The following is a 20,190-nucleotide window of genomic DNA, read 5'->3' as shown; positions in this document are numbered from 1 at the left end:
CTCCCGCCTTCAGTGGTCCTCAAACCACTTCCCATATTTTACCCAAGTCAAAAAACCCTGCCTCTGCCGATCTTCCTTCACACTCAGAGTCAACTACACATCCTTAGCTTAAAAGCATTGCCTTAGGAGACTCTAAAAAGTGTTGACCTCAAAAAAAAAAAAATGTGTTGACCTCATGACCACATCATCTTGCTAGTTACAGTCTACCCAACTAACCTGTACATGACCCTCCTCTACCCTTCCTACCTAATAAATCACTCACCGCAGCCCGAAATGCAAACGTCCCCTCCAGGACACCCATCAGCATGCGCTATCCACAAAATGCCAAAATGCCGCTGCTATAGCTACAGCCCATGCGCATAGAAGCTTAGGAAGCTCCGCCCCATACAGTGATGTCAATCAAAGGCCACTCCCATTTGGCCTTTACCCTGTAGAGCAAAGCCTATACCTTGAGGCTCACAGTCTAGTTAGGTCCTGGAGACACGGTGCAGAGCGCCCGGGTGAGAATCATTGAGAGTAAGGAATTATAGTGTTTATTACAATTATTGAGGGAATATTGCAGATGGCCAGAGTAATAGGAAAAGGGAGAACAGGCCTTCAAAGGAAAGAAAATGGAAGGAGGGATGGAGGGAGGTGGAAAAGAGAGGAAGAAGAAGTAAATAATGTTGCTCACTAGTTATTCAAGAGTGGCAAAGTTCAGAAACATCAGAAGTTGAGGAGACAGAAAAAAAAAAACCATGCAGTTCAAGACCGTTTCTGCTGCCCTGCTCTTGCCAATACTAATGATTCTCCAACAGGCTCACAATAAGGGAAGGATTCTCACCCTTCTCAAAACAAATGGTTTTTGGGATGGGAGTAGAATATATAAATAAACCTGCTTGCAGCTAAATCTGTGGGTAATGCTTGCAACCAAGGAATTGGCCTGTATCAAAATCTCCATTCAGAAACAATAGTGTTAAGGCATGATGCCTCCAAATTTGGACAACAACCCAAAATCAAAACATTAACTGGCCTCCCACATCTTCCCTCACATACCACCCTATTAAGCCTTGTGCACCTCAGTCAAGCCATGTGTGAAGCTGGTTAATAGCATAAAGAAGAGAGATTGTAACTTCAATTCTGGAAACTAACAGAGTTACCTCCTGACCCTGAGAGTCTCAGAGTCAGTCACTATTTATCATGCAAAAGATGGGGTTTCTAAACACAATTTCTTTCCCCTGTTCAAAATTTTCTACACCTATATCACATAGTAGAATGAAGAAAAAAAGGAAAACAGAGAAAGTACAGCTATTAACCCCTTTTCTTCTGCATCCTGCAATTTGGTATTCATTTCACAATCTTCAAAAGGGCCAATAGAGCACCCCATAGTTGACTGTCTCCTCATGTACCACATACTGTGTGATATGGTGCTAGCTACTTAGAGTCTCAGCACCTCAATTTCCTCATCTGTAAAATGGGAATAAAAGTAGTTCTAGACTTCTGGTTCAATGGAATAGTGCACATAAAGCATCTAGAAAAGTGGCTGACATATAGTAGATACTTAACAAATGTTAGTTCCCATTATTATTTCCTGGTTGGCAAACTCAGAAATCCCAACTTCTATCATCCCACCCAGGTACCTGGTTCTCCCATAACTTCTTTGTTCATGGATGAACAGATGAATGAACCGGGCAATAATTAGACCTCCGTTCCCAAGCCTGGAGTGGTCCTTACACATTTGAGCTCTTAGTAATTAACAATGTCTATAGGAGAATGGATATTATAGTCTCCAAGATTATATAAGACAGACAGGAATCAAATTACTCTATTGGTTGTAAATATAACTCCAAAGTCAGAGTTACTGAGCTGACACCACTACATTGAAAAGGCCAGTGAATAAAGGCAAATATGCAAAAAGGGTGAAAACCCTAATGTTTATCTCCAATGTTTTTGTTTTTATCTAGATGGCCACCCTAGATGTTACAAGTAATTGAAAATAAAAGAGATGGGAAAAAAAAGTAAAAGGGGAGGGAAGATGAAAGACAATAATAAAACAAGAAGGTGTGTATCGAGGAGGATATGCAAGAATGACTAGTACAATGCCATTAAGTGGCACTCAATATGCTGGAGACTACTTTCCCTTACCCTAGAATAAACTACACATTTTCTACTCCTACTCTTTAACAAATTAATGCAGTAAGGGTGAAATACTTAGTACATAAGGCAGGTGAACAGATTGGACTCTAACGAGAGCTTATTAAGACTCTCATTAATAGAATGGATTAAAAGAGAGTAAGCAGCCAAGAATACATATGTGTTAATAAGGTAGCATTATACCTTGCTAAAAGAAAAAAACACACTCTCAGAATAAATATGCAATTATAGTCAGGAAAATTCTAAAAATGAAAGTCATAATGGAGTAAAGGAGAGGGGCTTGTTCTAGCAGAATAAAACGACCATAAGTAAAATTGTATGGTAATAGTGCAGATAAAGGGAACAAGACAGAAGCAGACCCAAATATATATAGAAATGATTCAGTTAGTGGGGAAAAGAATTGTTCCAGAAAAATATTGAAACAACTAGATAGCCATTTTAAGAAATAAAACTAGATCACTGCTTCACTTCATATGCCAAAATAATCAAAGATTAAACTGAGTCATAAGATTTCTAAAAGAAAATGTGGGTGAATATTTTATAAACACAATGGCAAGATCTAAACATGATCTGAAAACCAGAATCAAAAAGGAAAAATAGCCCTGACCGGTTTGGCTCAGTGGATGGAGCACTGGCCTGCAGACTAAAGGGTCCCGGGTTCGATTCCGGTCAGGGGCATGTACTTTGGTTGCAGGCACATCCCCAGTAGGAGGTGTGCAGGAGGCAGCTGATCCATATTTCTGTCTCATCGATGTTTCTAACTCTCTATCCCTTCCCTTCCTATCTGTAAAAAATCAATAAAATATTAAAAAAGGAAAAATAATAAGTTTTACAACATAAAAATTAAAATGTGAAAGGCTGGCCCTGACCGGTTTGGCTCAGTAGATGGAGCGTCGGCCTGCGGACTGAAAGGTTCCAGGTTCGATTCCGGTCAAGGGCATGTACCTTGGTTGTGGGCACATCCCCAGTAGGAGGTGTGCAGGAAGCAGCTGATCGATGTTTCTCTCTCATTGATGTTTCTAACTCTCTATCCCTCTCCCTTCCTGACTATAAAAAAAAAATCAAAAAAATATATTTTTAAAAAAAAATGTGAAAGGCCCTAAAAGCAAGGTTGAAAGATAAGGCATAGACTAGAAAAATATCTTTTCAACATATGTAATGGATAAAGAGTTAACATATCTAACATAAAAAGAGCTCTTAAATTATTTTTAAAAAGACAAATGCTCTAGCAAATTAATCTGCAAAGGACATGATCTGACAATTTACACAGGAAGAAATATAAATAGCCAATAAACACATAAAAAGATATTCAACCTCAAAGAAATGCAAATTACATCAAGTTAAATGTTTTTTCATTTATCAGATTGGCAAAGGTTAAAAGATTAACAAAACCTCAAGTTGGCAAGATCCACAAAGCAGACACTCTTGTGCACTGTTAGTAGGAGTACACATTATTGTAACTTTTCTGGAGAGCAGTTTCACAATATGTATCAAAATCTTAAATGTGTATACCCTGTTACCAAAAATTCCTTTTCTAGGAACTTTCCTAAAGAAGAAATTGGAAAAATTTGCAAAGATAAACAGAAATGTTCCCTGAAGCACTGCAAACCACTTAAATGTTCACCTAATTATACAATTACCATGTGGACTAGTTATATAATTAGAATATATTAATAACATATATTGGAATACTTATGCACCTTTAAAATCATTGCTGTGAAAACAATATGTAAGTATAAAACTAGGGAAATGTCTATATATTTGAGTTTAAAAAAGAAAAAAGTCAGCAGCTGCTCAAAAATACGTAATTATATACATTTGAATAATTAAAAAAACTCAGAATGTCTTCCACCTGGGTACGAATGGGGAGTGACATAAGTGGCTACAGGGACCAACTAGTCCCACCAATATGTAAATTGTAAAAAAAAAATAAGAAAGAAAAGGAAGGTATACAGTTGTGTTAAATTGTATGTGTATTTGAACAAAAATGTTACCAATGTTTGTCTTTGAGTAGTAGGGTTTGAGAGAATCTACTTTTTCTTTATATTTTTCAGTTTTTCAATTTCCTACAATGAACATATTTTTATCATTATAGAAAAAAAGATAAGCTATTTTTTTTTTTAATCCAGAGCCCAAAAAGGAAGCAGGGAGCTATAGCCATGCCTGTTGCAATGCAGGCAGGACAATACCAGAAACATCAGCAGCATCTCATTAAATCACCCCAGTTCTCTTTTGGACCCCATTTAATCTACTCTCCACTTAAAAGAGCAGGGTCTGTAGAGAGAATTCAGGAGATCTTTGAACTTAACTGGGGAAATGATCTTGATTTTTCACTAACCTCTAACTGAAATTTAGCAATTCCTTTCATTTAAAAATGCAGGCAGTGGTCCAGGGTAGTATAATCAGTACCTATGACTTTGCCACAATAGAAATCGCAAATAATTTCATATCATATGAGTTGTTCCAGATCTGTCAAAATATCATGTATGCTCTTTATTACTTTGATATCAGAGTAGTTACACACCTACTGCTAAATCTTATTCAATCCTATCTAATAATAGAGAAACATGGTAATTAACCATGACTTCGCTACCCTTCCCATTGGCTAATCAGCAAGATATGCAAATTAACTGCCAGCCAATATGGCAGCCAGCAGCCAGGCAGCTGAAACAAACATGAACATGAGGCTTGCTTACACCAGTGATGGAGGAAGTCAACATTCCCTGCCTGCCACAGCTCAGCTCTGAGCTCCGGATGAAACAATGTTGCAATTATAGAACCTAAACAAACCCCAGAAACCTGCTTTCAGCCAGCGGGGCCTCAGAGCTTAGAGCGGCTAGTGATGGCAACAGAGTTTCAATTATAGAATCTAAACAAACCCAGGTACCTGCTTTCAGCTGGCAATGGCCTCAGAGCTGGAGCCTGCTCTCAGCTCCAGTGACAGCTATAGAAGGTAAATTAATCCCAGAATAAAAAAAAAGAAAAAAGGAGAGGCTGGGAGCTTCAGTCACCCACCAGCCTAAAAACAGCCCTCAGCCCCTCACCCAGACTGGCCAGGCACCCCAGTGGGGACCCCCACCCTGAAGGATGTGTGACCAGCTGCAAACAGCCATCATCCCATCATCCAGGCTGGCCAGGCACCCCAGTGGGGTCCCCCCACCCTGAAGGGTGTGTGACCAGCTGCAAACAGCCATCATCCCCTCATCCAGACTGGCCAGGCACCCAAGTGGGACCCTCACCCTGAAGGCGGTGTAACCAGCTGCAAACAGCCATCATCCCCTCATCCAGGCTGGCCAGGCACCCAAGCAGGACCCCCACCCTGATCTGGGACACCCTTCAGGGCAAACCAGCCGGCCCCCACCCGTGCACCAGGCCTCTATCCTATATAGTAAAAGGGTAATATGGAAACTGACCCTAACAGCAGAAGGACTGGGAATGACTGATCACTATGACACACCCTGACCACCAGGGGGCAGACGCTCAATGCAGAAGCTGCCCTCTGGTGGTCAGGGCGCTCTCACATGGGAGGAGCTCTGCTCAGCCACAAGCCAGTACAGCGGTGGTGATGGTAGTCTCTCCTGCCTCCTCAGCACCACTAAGGATGTCCGACTGCAGTTTAGGCCTGCTCCCCGCTGGCAAGTGGGTATCCCCTGAGGGCTGCCGGGCTGCCAGAGGGATGTCTGATTGCCTTCTTAGGCCCAATCCCCTGGGGAGCGGGCCTAAGCCAGCAGGTGGTCATCCCCTGAGGGGTCCCAGACTGCGAGAGGGCACAGGCCAGGCTGAGGGACCCTCCATCCTCCCCGAGTGCACAAATTTTTGTAATATTTAGAGTAATATTTAAATCGACCGAATGAATGACTGGTTGCTATGATGCGCACTGACCACCGGGGGCAGACACTCAATGAAGGAGCTGCCCCCTGGTGGTCAGTAAGTTCCCACAGGGGGAGCACCACTCAGCAGAAGCCTTGAGTCAGGCTCTTGGCTGCTGAGCGCAGCAGCTGTGGTGGGAGCCTCTCCCACCTCAGCAGCAGTGCTAAGGATGTCCGACTGACAGCTTGGACATACCCCAAGAGCTCTTGGACTGCAAGAAAGTGCATGCTGGGCTGAGGGACCCCCCAAGTTCACAAATTTCATGCACCTGGCTTCTAGTGAGTTAATTAATAAGCACATGTATGGCTAAATTATAAATTGGTCTTAATAGTTTGATAACTGGTATGGCTCAGGAGATCACAGTTCAATTCCTGGTCAGGGTACATGCCTGGGTTGCAAGCTTGATCCCCAGTAGGAGGTATGCTGGAGGCAGACAATCAATTATTTTCTTTCATCATTGATGTTTCTATCTCTCCCTCTCCCTTCCTCTCTGAAATCAATAAAAATATATTTTAAAATTAAAAAAATAATAATAAGTTTTATAACTGTATTTCCATACAATTGACCTCATATCCTGGATATGGTGTTGCATACGACAGACAAAAATTCCTGCCTTCATGGAGGATTATTCTTATACAAGGGGGGAAACCACTCTTTCATTCCCATCTGGCACACTGGTCTAGGTGCTATTCCTTAATTACGCCAAGTTTCCTCCTCAGGGCCTTTGCACTGTCTGACCTCTGTGTCTGGGATGCTCTATCCCCCCCAGGTGATTATATGACTCACTTCCTCATTTCCTTCAAGTCTTTACTGAAAGGATGTCTTTCAAATGAGGCCTTCCTTGGTTAACCTATATAAAATACCCCCCAAGGAAACTCCTATCCCCCTTCCTCACTTTATTTTCTCCTGTTAGCATTTATCAATTATTAAAATACACTTAGAGACATATACTTTATTTCTTTATCTTATGTATAGGTTATTGCCTAAACAACTATGAGCTCCATGAAGGCAGGAATTTTTGTCTGTCTGACACGAAACCATATCCTCAGTGTCTAGCACCTAATATGACACATAGTGTGTTCTTAAAAATTATTTGGTGAATTAATTAATGAATTGATTAATTGGTTGACAATTGTTAGGATTAGGGTTAGGGACAGCTAATGGCTGCTTCCATTCCATGTCAAATTTTTATATCTCTCTTGTCCATTGTTTTATTGGAAGAGAGAAAAAAAATCACAGCAAATGTGCTTTTGAAATTGTAGTCACCACAGAAGAACAGTAGCTTATTTACCAGTCACTGCAGAAGGGAGATATGTTTCCCTTCATAAAAATAGTTTGCACCAAAGACAAGATAGATATGTCCTAACACACACACACACACACACACACACACACACACACACACATTCACACACAATAAGTTATAGTATCAAACTATATCATAAAACAAATACAAAAAACTAAATGGAAAAATTGGCATGTGGCATAAAACTAATAAATGCACCAACCCAGACTGCAAAGAAGTGATGCTGGTTGATAAGCACACCCCACAGATTCCACATGGCCAATGATAAAAGTCAATGGACAGTATACAAATGCATGAGGAAATGCAGATAATAAATCACCACATAGGCACCGCCCCACTTATCCTGCTTCTGTAAATTAAAAACAAAAATCCACAGAGCCCTAGCCAGTATTCTCAGTGGTTAGAACGTTGGCCCTTGGTCTGAAAGGCCTCGGGTTCGATTCTGGTCAAGGACACATACCTCAGTTGCAAGCTTGATCCTTCCCACCCCCACCCTTGGTGGGGTGGGAGTGGGAGGCAACCAATCAATTTGTCTGCCGCTCCTCTTTTCTCCCACTCTCTCCAAAAGTCAATGGAAAAATATCCTGGGGTGTGGATTAACAAAAAATAAATAAATAAAAATCCACCACCCTACCTGGTTTGGCTCAGTGGATAGAGCATCGGCCTGTAGACTGAAAGCTCCGGGGTTCCATTCCGGTCAAGGGCACATGTCGGGTTGTGGGCTAGATCCTCAGTAGGAGGCGAGCAGGAGGCAGCTGATCAATGATTCTTTCTCATTATTGATGTTTCTATCTTTCTCCCTCTCCCTTACTCTCTGAAATCAATAAAAATATATTTTTTAAAACTTACTTTAAAAATTATATACAAATATATTTTTAAAAAATAAATAAAAAATATTTTTTTAAAATCTACAGGAAAATGAGGAATTTTTATCTGATGGGCATGTGTTTTTGCAATAAAGTATGAGGCAAAGTCAACAGCAGAGAGTAGGAGGGAGTGATTTGAAGGCTGTGAAAAAGGTAGGAAACAGTTCAGAGAGCAGAGAAAACTGAGAAAAAAGGATTTCAAGCTGCGTTGAGGGCCTAATGGAGGTTGATGATTCTTAACTTGCTCAGCTGTGTGATTACCATCACCAATACTGAACTACACAGGTGAAAGTATAGAGATGTTTGGATTCATCTGGGTGGAAGCAGGGTAGTACTCTGGAGTCTTGCCTAGAGGGATAAGGATACAGTAAACCCTCAGTTTTTTGGACCTCGATTTAACAGACTTCAGATTGAAAGGCCAAAATTTTCAGTCCATATGTGAAAATTAACACTCTGGTAATTTTTAAAATGCTTAACCAAGATTTGCCTATAATTAAATCAACAGGTTATTTCTTTTGTTAATTCACTATTATTTTTAACAAATTTTAGCAAATAGGCCATATGTTGTAAAAAACACTGCAGAAATTTCAGCAAATAAGTAAATATTACATATCCACAAATATATAAATCCGAGGGTCACCACTTGTAAACGTTGTTCAGTGAATGATTAGCATGTAATCACACTGCATTGCACTCAGTAATTGGTTCTGTTGTCTTGTGGAGTGACTTTCCTGCAGCAGTTTTAACACTTGCTGATGTTCCCATATGCACTAAGTCACACCCCAGCCATGTGCATTTGTTTACTCTCGGTAACTGGTGAATGCCAGCATTTAATAGACCTAATTAGTATAAATTTAAAATTACAGTAATACATATAGAAAACTTTTCTGTGAAATTAAACTTTTCATACATACTTAATTTTAATGACACATACATGTCTACATAAGTAAAAACAGGTAAACTTAATTTGTCAATTTTTTAACATATGCATTTGGAAAACCTACTTTATTATATAACAGATTTTCAGCTTCAATGGACACCTCCTTATCCAAATTAGTCCATTATATTAAGATTTTACTGTATTTGCAAGAGAGGTAATGGTAATAAATTCAGGAATTAACATGTGAAAGTGAGCAAGCAAAGATTGTAGGAAAATGATAAAAAGAGAGAAAGTGTGTGGAAGGGGGAAGAGTAAATTGCAGGATTCATGAGGTCAAAGAATTGTGGCAGTTGGGTTACTTGAGCAGGTGAGTTTGGGGAAGCTTGTGATGTTGTGGAAAGAGAACTTGATGTCTGAATTAATGATTTTAGATGTGAACATTCTGGCAAGATCTAGGGCAGTGATGGCGAACCTATGACACGCGTGTCAGAGGTGACACGCGAACTCATTTTTTTGGTTGATTTTTCTTTGTTAAATGGCATTTAAATATATAAAATAAATATCAAAAATATAAGTCTTTGTTTTACTATGGTTGCCAATATCAAAAAATTTCTATATATGACATGGCACCAGAGTTAAGTTCGGGTTTTTCAAAATGCTGACACACTGAGCTCAAAAGGTTCGCCATCACTGATATAGGGTATAACCATATGATTATATAGCTAAGGTGTAATTCACTGAACCAAACCATAGAACCACTCTCTCCTTCACATGTTATAACACTCACATCCACACACTTCTTTGCCCTTCAGTTGCAGGCCCTGGAATTAATGGACTTTAAGAATCTGACTGGAATCTACCTTTCCTGTATTATTTTTCCACCTCACCCCTTCCCAAGTCGTAGGCTCTAGGGCAGTGGTTCTCAACCTTGGCTGCACATTAGAATCACCTGGGAATCTTTTTAAAATCCTGATTTCTGGGCCTCATCCTCCGGAAATTCTGTTTCTTTGTTAGGGGGTGAGGCCACAACATTAGTAACAAAGAAACAGAATTTCCGGAGGATGAGGCCCAGAAATCAGGATTTTAAAAAGATTCCCAGGTGATTCTAATGTGCAGCCAAGGTTGAGAACCACTGCTCTAGGCAAACTGAATTATAAACTTTCCCATCGTCTTGCCTTTGTGCCCAAGGTTCCTTCTTCCTGAAATGCTCTTCCATTTCTGAAATTACACATTTTACCAATCATTTAGGCCTCAGCTTAAAAGCCTTGACCTCCATGAAAGACTTCCAGAACTCCCTCATAGGAATTCTCGTAGTACTTCATGCATACCTCTCTTAGGACATATTATTTCCTACTTTGTGTCTTTGTATATACTTGGGCCAATTTTATCTCTGACTCCTTGAGATTAAGATTAGACACTGCCTAAAGTGATTTTCTACTCCATCTTCAAGCATAGCGACCTACAGAGATTATACACTGTGTTAACTGCCTATGTGTTTCCAAAGTGTGGTACATATGATTATTTTAGGTGACTCACAGCCAAATGATTTTTAACAGTTGGGTATTCTTTTAATGTGTATTAGAAAAAATACTTTGTTTTCCATTTATGATACTAATAAAATGTTTTCTCTTGAAAATAAGTGCACTTAAGCTAAAAAGAATCAAGGGGTTTTTTTTAAATAGCACAGGAATTACACAAATAGAGAATTCATGAAGGTTACAATTAACCTGTCTGAGGTTTGGCAAACACTGCACTGAATGAAAAAAAGACTAGAGCCCAGCCAGAGTGGCTCAGTGGCTGAGCATCAACCTATGAAACAGGAGGTCACAGTTGGATTCTGCGTCAGGGCACATGCCCAGGTTGTGGGCTCAATCCCCAATAGGAGGCAGCTGATCAATGATTCTTTCTCCTCATTGATGTTTCTATCTCTCTCCCTCTCCCCTCCTCTCTAAAATCAATAAAAATATATTTTTAAAAAGACTAGAAAACCAAATCACAGAACTATTCCTTCCTTCACAAATGGCTTATTTAAATAGTAGTACCAGGGTTTATTCCATCTCTCCATTGACAATCTTCTTTAAGAATATAAATACAAGAATTGCCTATCTAAAAAAACAAAAAACAAAACAAAAAATCTCCCTCAACTTCCTCCACTTGTTGCCCTGAAATGCTCACCTAAAGCCTATGTCTACTTCCTCACCCTCTACTCAGTCCACTGATTGAAACTGCTCTTGAAATGATCACTTACTAATTGACAAAAACAATGAACACTTTTTTGTCCTTATTTATCTTGGCTCTCTAGGCAGCGTTAGACATTATTGACTGTCTCTAAAAAGTTCATTCCTCCCTACACTACCATATCACCGTATCTTCAGTCATTCCTTCTCTATATTGTGCCCTGATTCCTCCTCTATACCTTAAACTTTGCCCCAACTTTGTTTTATTATGATGATTATAAAAGGAATGAAAAACTAATGTTTGTACCTGATTTAAAAAAATGAAAAAGTACAGAAGAGAAACCAGAGGTTAACAACCTATCTATTTTTCCAGCAAGGAAAAAAAGTGTGAATATATCATCTTTTGTTCTTTCACGGGAATGTTCTGAACCTTGAGGTTTTGGCTCCATTTTGTTTCTAGTTAGTAGTATGTCTTTAAGATCTTTCCATATGACCTCTTAGCACATATAAGTCTATTTAGTTATGGCTGTATAAATATTCCAATGAATTAATGTATTGTAACTTATTTAACTAGTTCCTTGCTGATGCCCATTAGGTAGCTTCCAAGTTTTATACAATTTTGAATGTCACAGTAGATATCTTTATATTTATATTTATACTAGTGGCCCAGTGGATGAAATTCATGCACAGGGGTAGGTAGTGTCCCTCAGCTCGGCCTACACCTTCTCCAATCTGGGACCCCTCAGGGGATGTCCGACTGCCAGTTTAGGCCCGATCCTCTCACAACGGGGGACAGCTGGCTCCTAACTGCTCACCTGCCTGCCTGCCTGATCACCCCTAACCACTCTGCTTACTGGCCTGCTCACCCCCAACTGCCCCCCCGGCCCCGCTGGCCTTCTCACCCCCAACTGTCCCCCCATGCCGGCCTGCTTGCCCGCAACTGTCCCCTCACCAGCCTGCTCGCCCCTAACTGCCCCCCCATGCCAGCCCGCTTGCCCCCAACTGCCCTCCCCTACCAGCCTGCTCGCCCCCAACTGCCCTCCCCTACCAGCCTGCTCGCCCCCAACTGCCCCCCCCACCCCTGCCAGCCTGATCACCCCCAACTGCCCTTCTCCCCTGGCCTGATCACTCCTATCTGCCTCTGCCTTGGCCCCGCCACCATGGCTTTGTCCAGAAGGATGTCCGGAAGGTCTCCCGGTCTAATTAGCATATTACCTTTTTATTAGTATAGATTGTAAGATTATTTTTATCTGAGTTGTCAGATCAAAAGTAATGTTTTTAATTCTTGTATCTTCAAATTACCCTCCACAAGTTACCAGAATGTGTATCCCCCATCATGCAGAAGACTGCCTGTTTACCCTCACTTTTGCCAATACTTAGTCAGTGAAATTTGTTTTCTCAGTCTGTAAAGAACTGAGACCTAATGGTTCTTTTTCCTTGCATTTCTTTAATGTGTGAGGTTGAGTATTTTTCTTATATTTGTTGGTGTTTCCTATTCTTTTTTCTGAACACTATTTACATCCTTTACCCCCTCATTCTATCAGGTATTCACCTCTTATTGATTTGTAAGCTGCTCTTTGTATATAAAGGAAATAATATAAATTGTACTATAATTTTTTCCTTTTGATCTTGCCCAAAGGCAGTCTTTAGGCGCGCGCACACACACACACACACACACACACACACACACACACAAACACACAGCTATTACATACACATGTCCTCTGAATGTATGACTCCTAAATCTAACTCTAGCCCAGACCTTTAGACCAGCTTCAAGTTCCAATAGTTGATTATGAAGCTAAATATGAAGCTAAACTCATGTATATTTATAAAGTCAGCATATCTAGAACTAAATTCATCTCTCTCCAAATATGCTCATCCTCTTATGTTATCTTGGCTAGTAACTTGATCACTGACTCAGAAATTTCACCTGAAAATCTTCTAAATCATCCATTTCTTTATTGCTGCCTCTATCCAACTGACCAAAAAAAAAAAAACCTGAAAATTTTACCCAAATGACTGCAGTTCCATCCTAACTATTTACTACTGGCAATGTCACACAGTGGTTAAGGAGCACAAGCTGCAGTCAGACAAAACTGGGTTTGTATCCTGGCCCTGACCATTCCAAGTTATGTGACCTAGAACATATTTCTTACTCAAAACCTGTTCCCCTATCTGTAAAAGATAAGTATCATATCTACTTCATAGGGTTGCCAGGACTAAATGAAATTATATGTACAATATTTGACATATAATAAATACTCAAGAAATGGTAGCTATTATCTCACTGCTCTAACTTCCCCCATCCTCTTCTAACCCATCCTCACTGCTGCCAGTCTAACAAATCCAACCATCCCCTTGCTTGGAATCCTTCAGTGACTCCTCCCTTCACTACACACACACACACATACACACACACACACACACACACACAAACACACACATCTTTTAAAATATGTTTTTATTGGTTTCAGAGAAGGTAGAGGGAGAGAGAGATGGAAACATCAATGATGAGAGAGAATAATTGATGTGCAGCTGCCTCCTGCACATCCCACACTGGGGATCGAGCCCACAACCCAGTCATGTGCCCTGACTGGGAATTGAACTGTGACCTCCTGGTTCATAGGTCAATGCTCAACCACTGAGCTACACTGGGTGGGCCACACACACATCTTTTTAAGACCTATGAATTCCTTGGTAAGGTATACAAAGCCATTTATATGGTCTGTTATTGTTCACCACAATCCCACACATGCTACCCCTCAGCCACATTAAGCTATACGTCATATTCTCAGATTCTATATGCTTTTTCACACTTCCATGGTTTGGAGCACACTTTTCATTTACAGACAAGTCCTCCCCTAAGTCCACTTCATAAACACTGATTCAAGACTCAGTCAAGCATTATCCTTTGTGCTTCTGCAGTACTCAGCACTTATCTCTGCCCTTGTACAAATCATACTGTTTGATATTTACCTGCTTGTCTCTCCCACTAGACTGTGAGTTCCTTGAGGGTAGGGATATTTTATTCATGCTTGTATCTCCAGCATCCAGCATGGGACCTAGTGTTTTATAGGAGCATCATATGTTTGTTAAATAAATGACTAGTTCTTGGTCTAAGCAGAGCTCTGACTTCACCTCTCTGTCCCCTTACTACCTGTGTAGCAATCAGTATCTATACATATACACAATGTTTTACCAACTACCCCCCATTGTCCACTTCTGTCCCAGAATTGCCAAACCCCCAGCCAAAATTTCTATTGCTCAGTCAAACACAGAAGTCTTAGACTGGTCCAACTAGAAGGGGCTGGAACAGAAGACAGTGGTCTCAGTGTGGACCCTGACCAATGCCAGTGTTGAGATCAGAGTCTACCCCAAGCCCCAGAACCTAACCTTTAGTATAGCAAGGGAAAATATATCTCAAGAGTATTCCTTTCAGTGTTACTAGACTGGATGACTGCTTACACCAGCCTCCTCAAACCCTAAGCCAACAAGAAGCACACACAGGCACAACAGATACTTTTTCAGTGACTGGAACAAAGCACACTTATCTGAAGCTCTCCACACTGAAAGTCAGGCTTCACATAATCTCTAGCAAGCAAAAAACAAGACATAGTTTCTTTTTCTAGACTCTTTTAATATTTTTTACAAGCCAGTAAGCTGCTACAGATGCAATTAAAAAGTAGACACATTTAAAAAAAGGAGATGAGAAATAGCAAAGACCTATTAATGTTTCCCCACCAATATCCCATTGCTAGCCCTCCATGTCCTGAGGAGTTCTCTCCATTATTGTGTGGGGGACCAGATAGCATTTAGGTACTGCTGAGATCAAAGTCTACAGATCGGGTTCTAGACTTGAGTGGGGGTTCATCACTCTTAACCTCTTCTAGGCTGTGCTGGATTCCATAGCCGAAATAGATTGCAAACCCTAGTGTGGAAAGGTAGCTGTGAGGTGAGGAAATAGTGACCTGTAAAGGCTTAATAGTTCTACTTAAGACCAAGAGGGAAAGGAATTGGGATAGGACACCCAAGAAGCATACTCTTCCCAAGTGGATACCTACCAATCACCATCCAGACCCCAAATCGGGCCCAGGTGCCAGACGTCATCTGCATCATAAGGTAAACATTCACAAAGATGCTCATTAGTGGGAGGAGAGGCAAAGCAGGTACCTGAGAACAAAGCAAAATCTTTTTTTTACATAGTACAAGGTGACCTAGAAAGAGATCCCTAACCTACTTAGGCAGGAGAGGGAAAGCCCAACTGTGTATTTCAGTACCCACTCATTTAGTGTACCTCATATATGGAACTGTAAAAATTCTTGAAATTTAGGGAAATGGAACTGGGAAGGAACTAAGGAGTGTCAAAGAGGTCTTTGGTCTAGGTATCTCCCATATCATTCCTTTCTTGCCCAATTAAAGAATATCTATGAACCCTATTTGACTGCAAGGTATCTGGAGCCTATTTTCTTTCAAGATGGGTTGGTAGGGGGGAAAGAGAAAGGTCATTTACCTTAAAGTGAAGGGGAGCAGAGCTCTGTGGCTGTCTCCAGATGACCCCAGTGAACCCAGTAATGAGCATCAGGAGCAACACAACCACTGCAATCCACACTGGATCTCCAGAAAGCAGTGGAATTGACCACTGGGCCAGCACCAGGCAAAGGACACTTAGGAGCAGAGCTTCAAGAGTCAAGTTGAGAAACATCAAAACCAATTTTTTCTTGAGACCAACATGTTAAGACATTAGGCACCCCATTCCAAGGCGGGTCATCTCTCCAGTTCTTCCTCAGCCACCAAATGCCACATACTCTCTCCCCCACATCATGCTGATCTCAGAGCCACCCCAGAGAAAAATTTCATTGCTCACCAAGTAGTGAGGAACAAACATAGACAACTTGGCCAGAGAGTGGAGTGGGGCTGAGGTTCTGTGGACAAAATAGTGCCTGTAAGGTCAGCTTTTCTATTTCAGGCATCGTCTCCTCCTGCAATGCCAGTTCATCTTCCTCAATCCTCATCTCCTGGCCAGGCTGATATCTGAAGCAAGAGTAAGAAGGCAATAATAACAACAACCCTTAATTGTTTTTATGATCTTCTCTCAGGCAGCTTACCCTTTCTGGTCACCATGAAGGGCAGAAGCTCTTTTTGGCAGAGAGGGATATCCATATTCCTCAAGGATAGTCGGGATGATGAAGGCAAAGGGGGGAGGAGGAGCAGATCCCCATCATTCCCCCTCCAAGAATAAAAACCCAAGTCTCAGCTTGGGGATGGAGTCTCACCTGAGGATGAGAACACAAATAGACACCAGGGAGTAAGCAAGCAGGGTCCCAATTGACATGAGGTCCACAAGATCAGCAAGTTCAAAGAGGAATGCCATTAATGCTGCAAATGATGGGCAGGAAACAAAAAATCAGAAAAGGGAAGAGCAAAGTTAAGGGAGTTGGTGAAACAACTAGGGAAAGGGCAAAAACGATTTTTCACCTGCAATAATGCCAGAAACCACAGTGGCTACGATGGGGGTGCGTGTGCCACTGTGGATCCGGGCAAGGACACGGAAGAGCAATCCATCCTCCGCCATTGCGTAGATCACCCGAGGCATGGGGAACATAGAGCCCAAGAGGCTGGAGAGAATAATGTCCAGAGTGGCATAAGTTGATTGTGATCTCTCTCCCCAAGCTTGTGAGGTTAAGGACTCTCCACATTCTCCTCACCGACCTTGTAAGGGGTATTCTGTGGTACTGAAAGCTATAACCTGAGACTCTGACAGCAGAGGACAATAAACATTTGACACTGACCTGGTAGAAAGAGCACAGAGGGATCCAATAGCCACAACATAGCGGGCAGGGGCCCATCCAACATGGAGAAATGCCTCAGGCAAGGGACTCTCAGAGTGAAGCTGATAGTAAGGCATCATTAGCGTGAGTGCCGAAGAGACACCAAAATAGGCCAAAAAGCAGATGAACAGTGAAATCACAATGCCCATGGGGATGGAACGCTGGGGATTCTGGGCCTCTTCCCCTGCAGGAAGGGGCACGATGTTCTGAATCAGGAAAGCAGACTCACTCCTCTACCTCCCCCAGTATGCATGCAGCCTGAGCACACACTGTGCCCAATCCCCAGACAGGACAGAATGGAATGGCCATGTTACCAGTGGTAGCAATACAGTCGAAACCAACAAATGCATAGAAACAGGTAGCTGCTCCACGGAGAATCCCCTCAATGCCAAAAGGCACAAATCCTCCAGAGCCCAGAGGGCCCAACCTAAAATAGAAGAAGGGATGAAAAAGGTAAGAGTGTGTCCAGCCAACTCCATACCTTTTCTCTAATGTCAAACTACTTAGGTCTTCAAAGCCTAGGTTGCCATTCCTCCCTACTGCCAACCCAGAACCCCTCAGCATGGATGCCTCCTGCTCCTCATCATGTCCCCAGCTCTGCATCTGCTAAGAGTGAATCTCCTAACCTATGAGTATCATTGAGTTTGTCCATGGTCAGTTTGTAGTCCTCTTCTGTGAGGTTCCAGTTGTGTACTTTCCCCGTAATGAAGCCAGAGATGATGACAAAACCGAGAACCAAAAGGTTCACCACTGTGAACACTTTGGTAACCAAGGCCGACTCACTAGCCCCCACAGCCAGCAATCCTGTGGAAAAGAGGCATTCAGAACTCTAAGCAAGAAAGTCCTCAGTCCCTCTATGTGCAGACTGCTCTTTCCCAGCTTCTCTTCTTTCTCACCATTACCACCTCCCCCAAGCCCTTCTCAGGCCTAGTCCCTCCCCTACCCCCATCATTATCCCAGTCCCTTGCCCTCACCAGTGAGCAACAACACAAGGCCCAAAGCAAAGAAATCTGGATATTCTGCGAGGACATGGGGAACATGCAGTGAGATGCTCCCCTGCAGAGCCTGAGAGATGTGATTCCCAATCAGGTTGTCAAAAGCTGAGCTCCAGGCTCGGGCCACACTGGCTGTACCTGGTAGAGCAGAGGGAGAAACATGGGTTAAGAGTCCCCCCACCTGTCCTCCCTCCCCCTAGTAGTCTCACAAGAATCCCTCCGATTTTCACCTAGACTTACTTTTTAAAAACCAAAACTAGTCAACTTAAAGAAAACCAGGATAAAGGTAAGTAGAATGAACAATTTCTCCACACCTTGAAGCCTTCCAGCCTGCCATCAGACACACACATTTAGGGGTATTGAAGTCCTGTGAATGACTTCAACATTCTATCCAGATTTCCTGACTCAAAAGCTCCTTCATTGGCTGTACAGTTTCCTCCCTGCCCCAACATCTCACCAATGACATAGGAGAGGATGAGGTTCCAGCCAGTGGTGAAGGCCCAGAGTTCACCCACAGTGACATAGCTGTAGAGATATGCTGAACCAGATCGGGGAACCCGGGCACCAAACTCTGCATAGCACAGCCCGGCCAACACAGAAGATAGAGCAGCCACCAAAAAGCAGATCACAATGGATGGTCCTGCTTTATCTTTGGCCACCTCCCCAGCCAGGACATACACGCCTGCACCCAATGTGCTGCCCACACCGAGGGCCACTAAATCCAGAGTGCTCAGGCATCTGGCAAGGCGAGTCTCAGCCATGCCTGGCTCCAGTGTACGTCTGCGTGCCAGCTTATGACCAAATCTGCGAAGTTTCTGCAATGGCATTGTAGCTGGAATTGAAGAGGTTACTAGGACCTGGTGAAAAAAACAACAAGACAAAAGCTCTTCAGTAGGGCTCATAATCCCTAAACTCTAGAAATGAATTACAATACCCACTGCACCAAGCACAGGTGCTACTGGGGAGGAAGGGGGGATGGGCGGGAGGCTATTGAAAAAAACAAAGGCAAGTCACTTTTCTTCTAACCTCAGTTTCTTCCCACACAAACAGGAATAACAATACCCCACAGGTTTGTGGAAGGACAAATTTCAGAAAAGGGGTATGAAAATCCCCTATAGTAAGAACGTGGCCTGGCAGGGAAACTATGGGATTGATCCTAGACTTCAACCCAGGAACCATGGGGCCTAATATGTCTGCTTCCTTAGGAATTAAACAGAACTCGACTCAGGAGGGGCCAGCAAATTGGGGATGAAGCCCAATATCCACATTTTTTTTTCAGTCCTCTCCCTCAGGGCCACTCAATAGGTGTGGTTCCTACATCACCCGGAGAGGTGGGGGGAAGCAACCTGGGCTGCAGATCTAAAGTGAGCAGAGCCTCAATTCCATCCCTCCTCACCAAGCCTACACCGCAGAATTGCGTGGCTGTGGATCAGGGGAGTAAGCAAATGTTAATGTTCCCCCATTTCCTCCCGCCCCGCTAGTCTGACTAGCAAGCATCAACAGTGAGGCGGGGCTTCCATATCTAAAAAGACTTGGAGATGCGACCCAAGAGGAGCCCCTGAGCAACCCAAAATTACTCACACCAGAGAGAAGGGGCTCCGCACTAGGCCCCCCTACTCAGCTCCCAAATTATTATGCCCCCATCTAGAAACGGTCTGGCGCTGAGGTAAAAAAAAAAAAAAAAAAAAAAAAAATAGCTCCCCGGGCCGGGGTCTCGCCAGCAACAGGTCACAGCTGCAATGATGCAACTGCAAACCATGGTTGCCAGAGAATCCTAAGCATGCCTGGACCCTCGCCATCCCCCACCGACGCACGTGCTGGCCCCCAAGGCTTACCAGGGAGCGGTTAGTCTTGAGTAGGCTTCAGGGAGGCTGAGTTAAGCGGAGTTGGCATGGGGGTGCCTAGTTCTAATGCTCAGGCTTCAAAGCTGCTGCTTGGGGTCCTTGCGCGCCAAGCTCCCCTTATATATCCCAGAGGCGGAGCCGGTAACGTCATGGAATCCCCGCCCCTAGTCCTCCACCCTACACAAAACACATACACACAGGCGCGCGCGCGCACACACACACACACACACACACACACACACACACTCCTCAGCTTTGCAAAAGGGATTGCGTGGGGCCTGAGACTGT

General features: G+C 42.7%; 1 protein-coding gene across 1 annotated transcript; it reads right to left on the bottom strand.

Moving 5' to 3' along the window:
* Positions 1 to 14,893: 14,893 nt before the first annotated feature.
* On the bottom strand, positions 14,894 to 19,986 carry SLC7A3 (solute carrier family 7 member 3). The gene is made up of 12 exons (XM_059678876.1): positions 19,894 to 19,986; positions 18,516 to 18,915; positions 18,038 to 18,196; positions 17,690 to 17,867; positions 17,378 to 17,490; positions 17,025 to 17,247; positions 16,711 to 16,850; positions 16,509 to 16,611; positions 16,100 to 16,266; positions 15,746 to 15,912; positions 15,297 to 15,405; positions 14,894 to 15,163 (listed from the first exon to the last, which is right to left on the bottom strand). Exons 2-12 carry the CDS (start codon positions 18,883 to 18,885, stop codon positions 15,048 to 15,050), a joined length of 1,845 nt encoding a protein of 614 aa, XP_059534859.1. The 5' UTR covers positions 18,886 to 18,915; positions 19,894 to 19,986; the 3' UTR covers positions 14,894 to 15,047.
* Positions 19,987 to 20,190: the final 204 nt, after the last annotated feature.

Source organism: Myotis daubentonii, chromosome X (genome assembly GCF_963259705.1).
Source record: "Myotis daubentonii chromosome X, mMyoDau2.1, whole genome shotgun sequence".
NCBI lineage: Eukaryota > Metazoa > Chordata > Mammalia > Chiroptera > Vespertilionidae > Myotis > Myotis daubentonii.
Note: the sequence above shows the minus strand (reverse complement) of the source record. Positions and strands in the feature narration are given on the sequence as shown.

What these genes read in the sequence shown, in the direction of transcription:
- SLC7A3 (XM_059678876.1), bottom strand. Translation starts at nt 18,885, where the DNA reads ATGCCATTGCAGAAACTTCGCAGATTTGGTCATAAGCTGGCACGCAGA. An exon ending in AAACTCAATGATACTCATAG is followed by an intron (nt 17,491 to 17,689) that starts GTTAGGAGATTC and finishes CTTCTATTTTAG; the next exon opens with GTTGGGCCCTCTGGGCTCTG. An exon ending in TGGGGTCTGGATGGTGATTG is followed by an intron (nt 15,164 to 15,296) that starts GTAGGTATCCAC and finishes TTTCCACACTAG; the next exon opens with GGTTTGCAATCTATTTCGGC.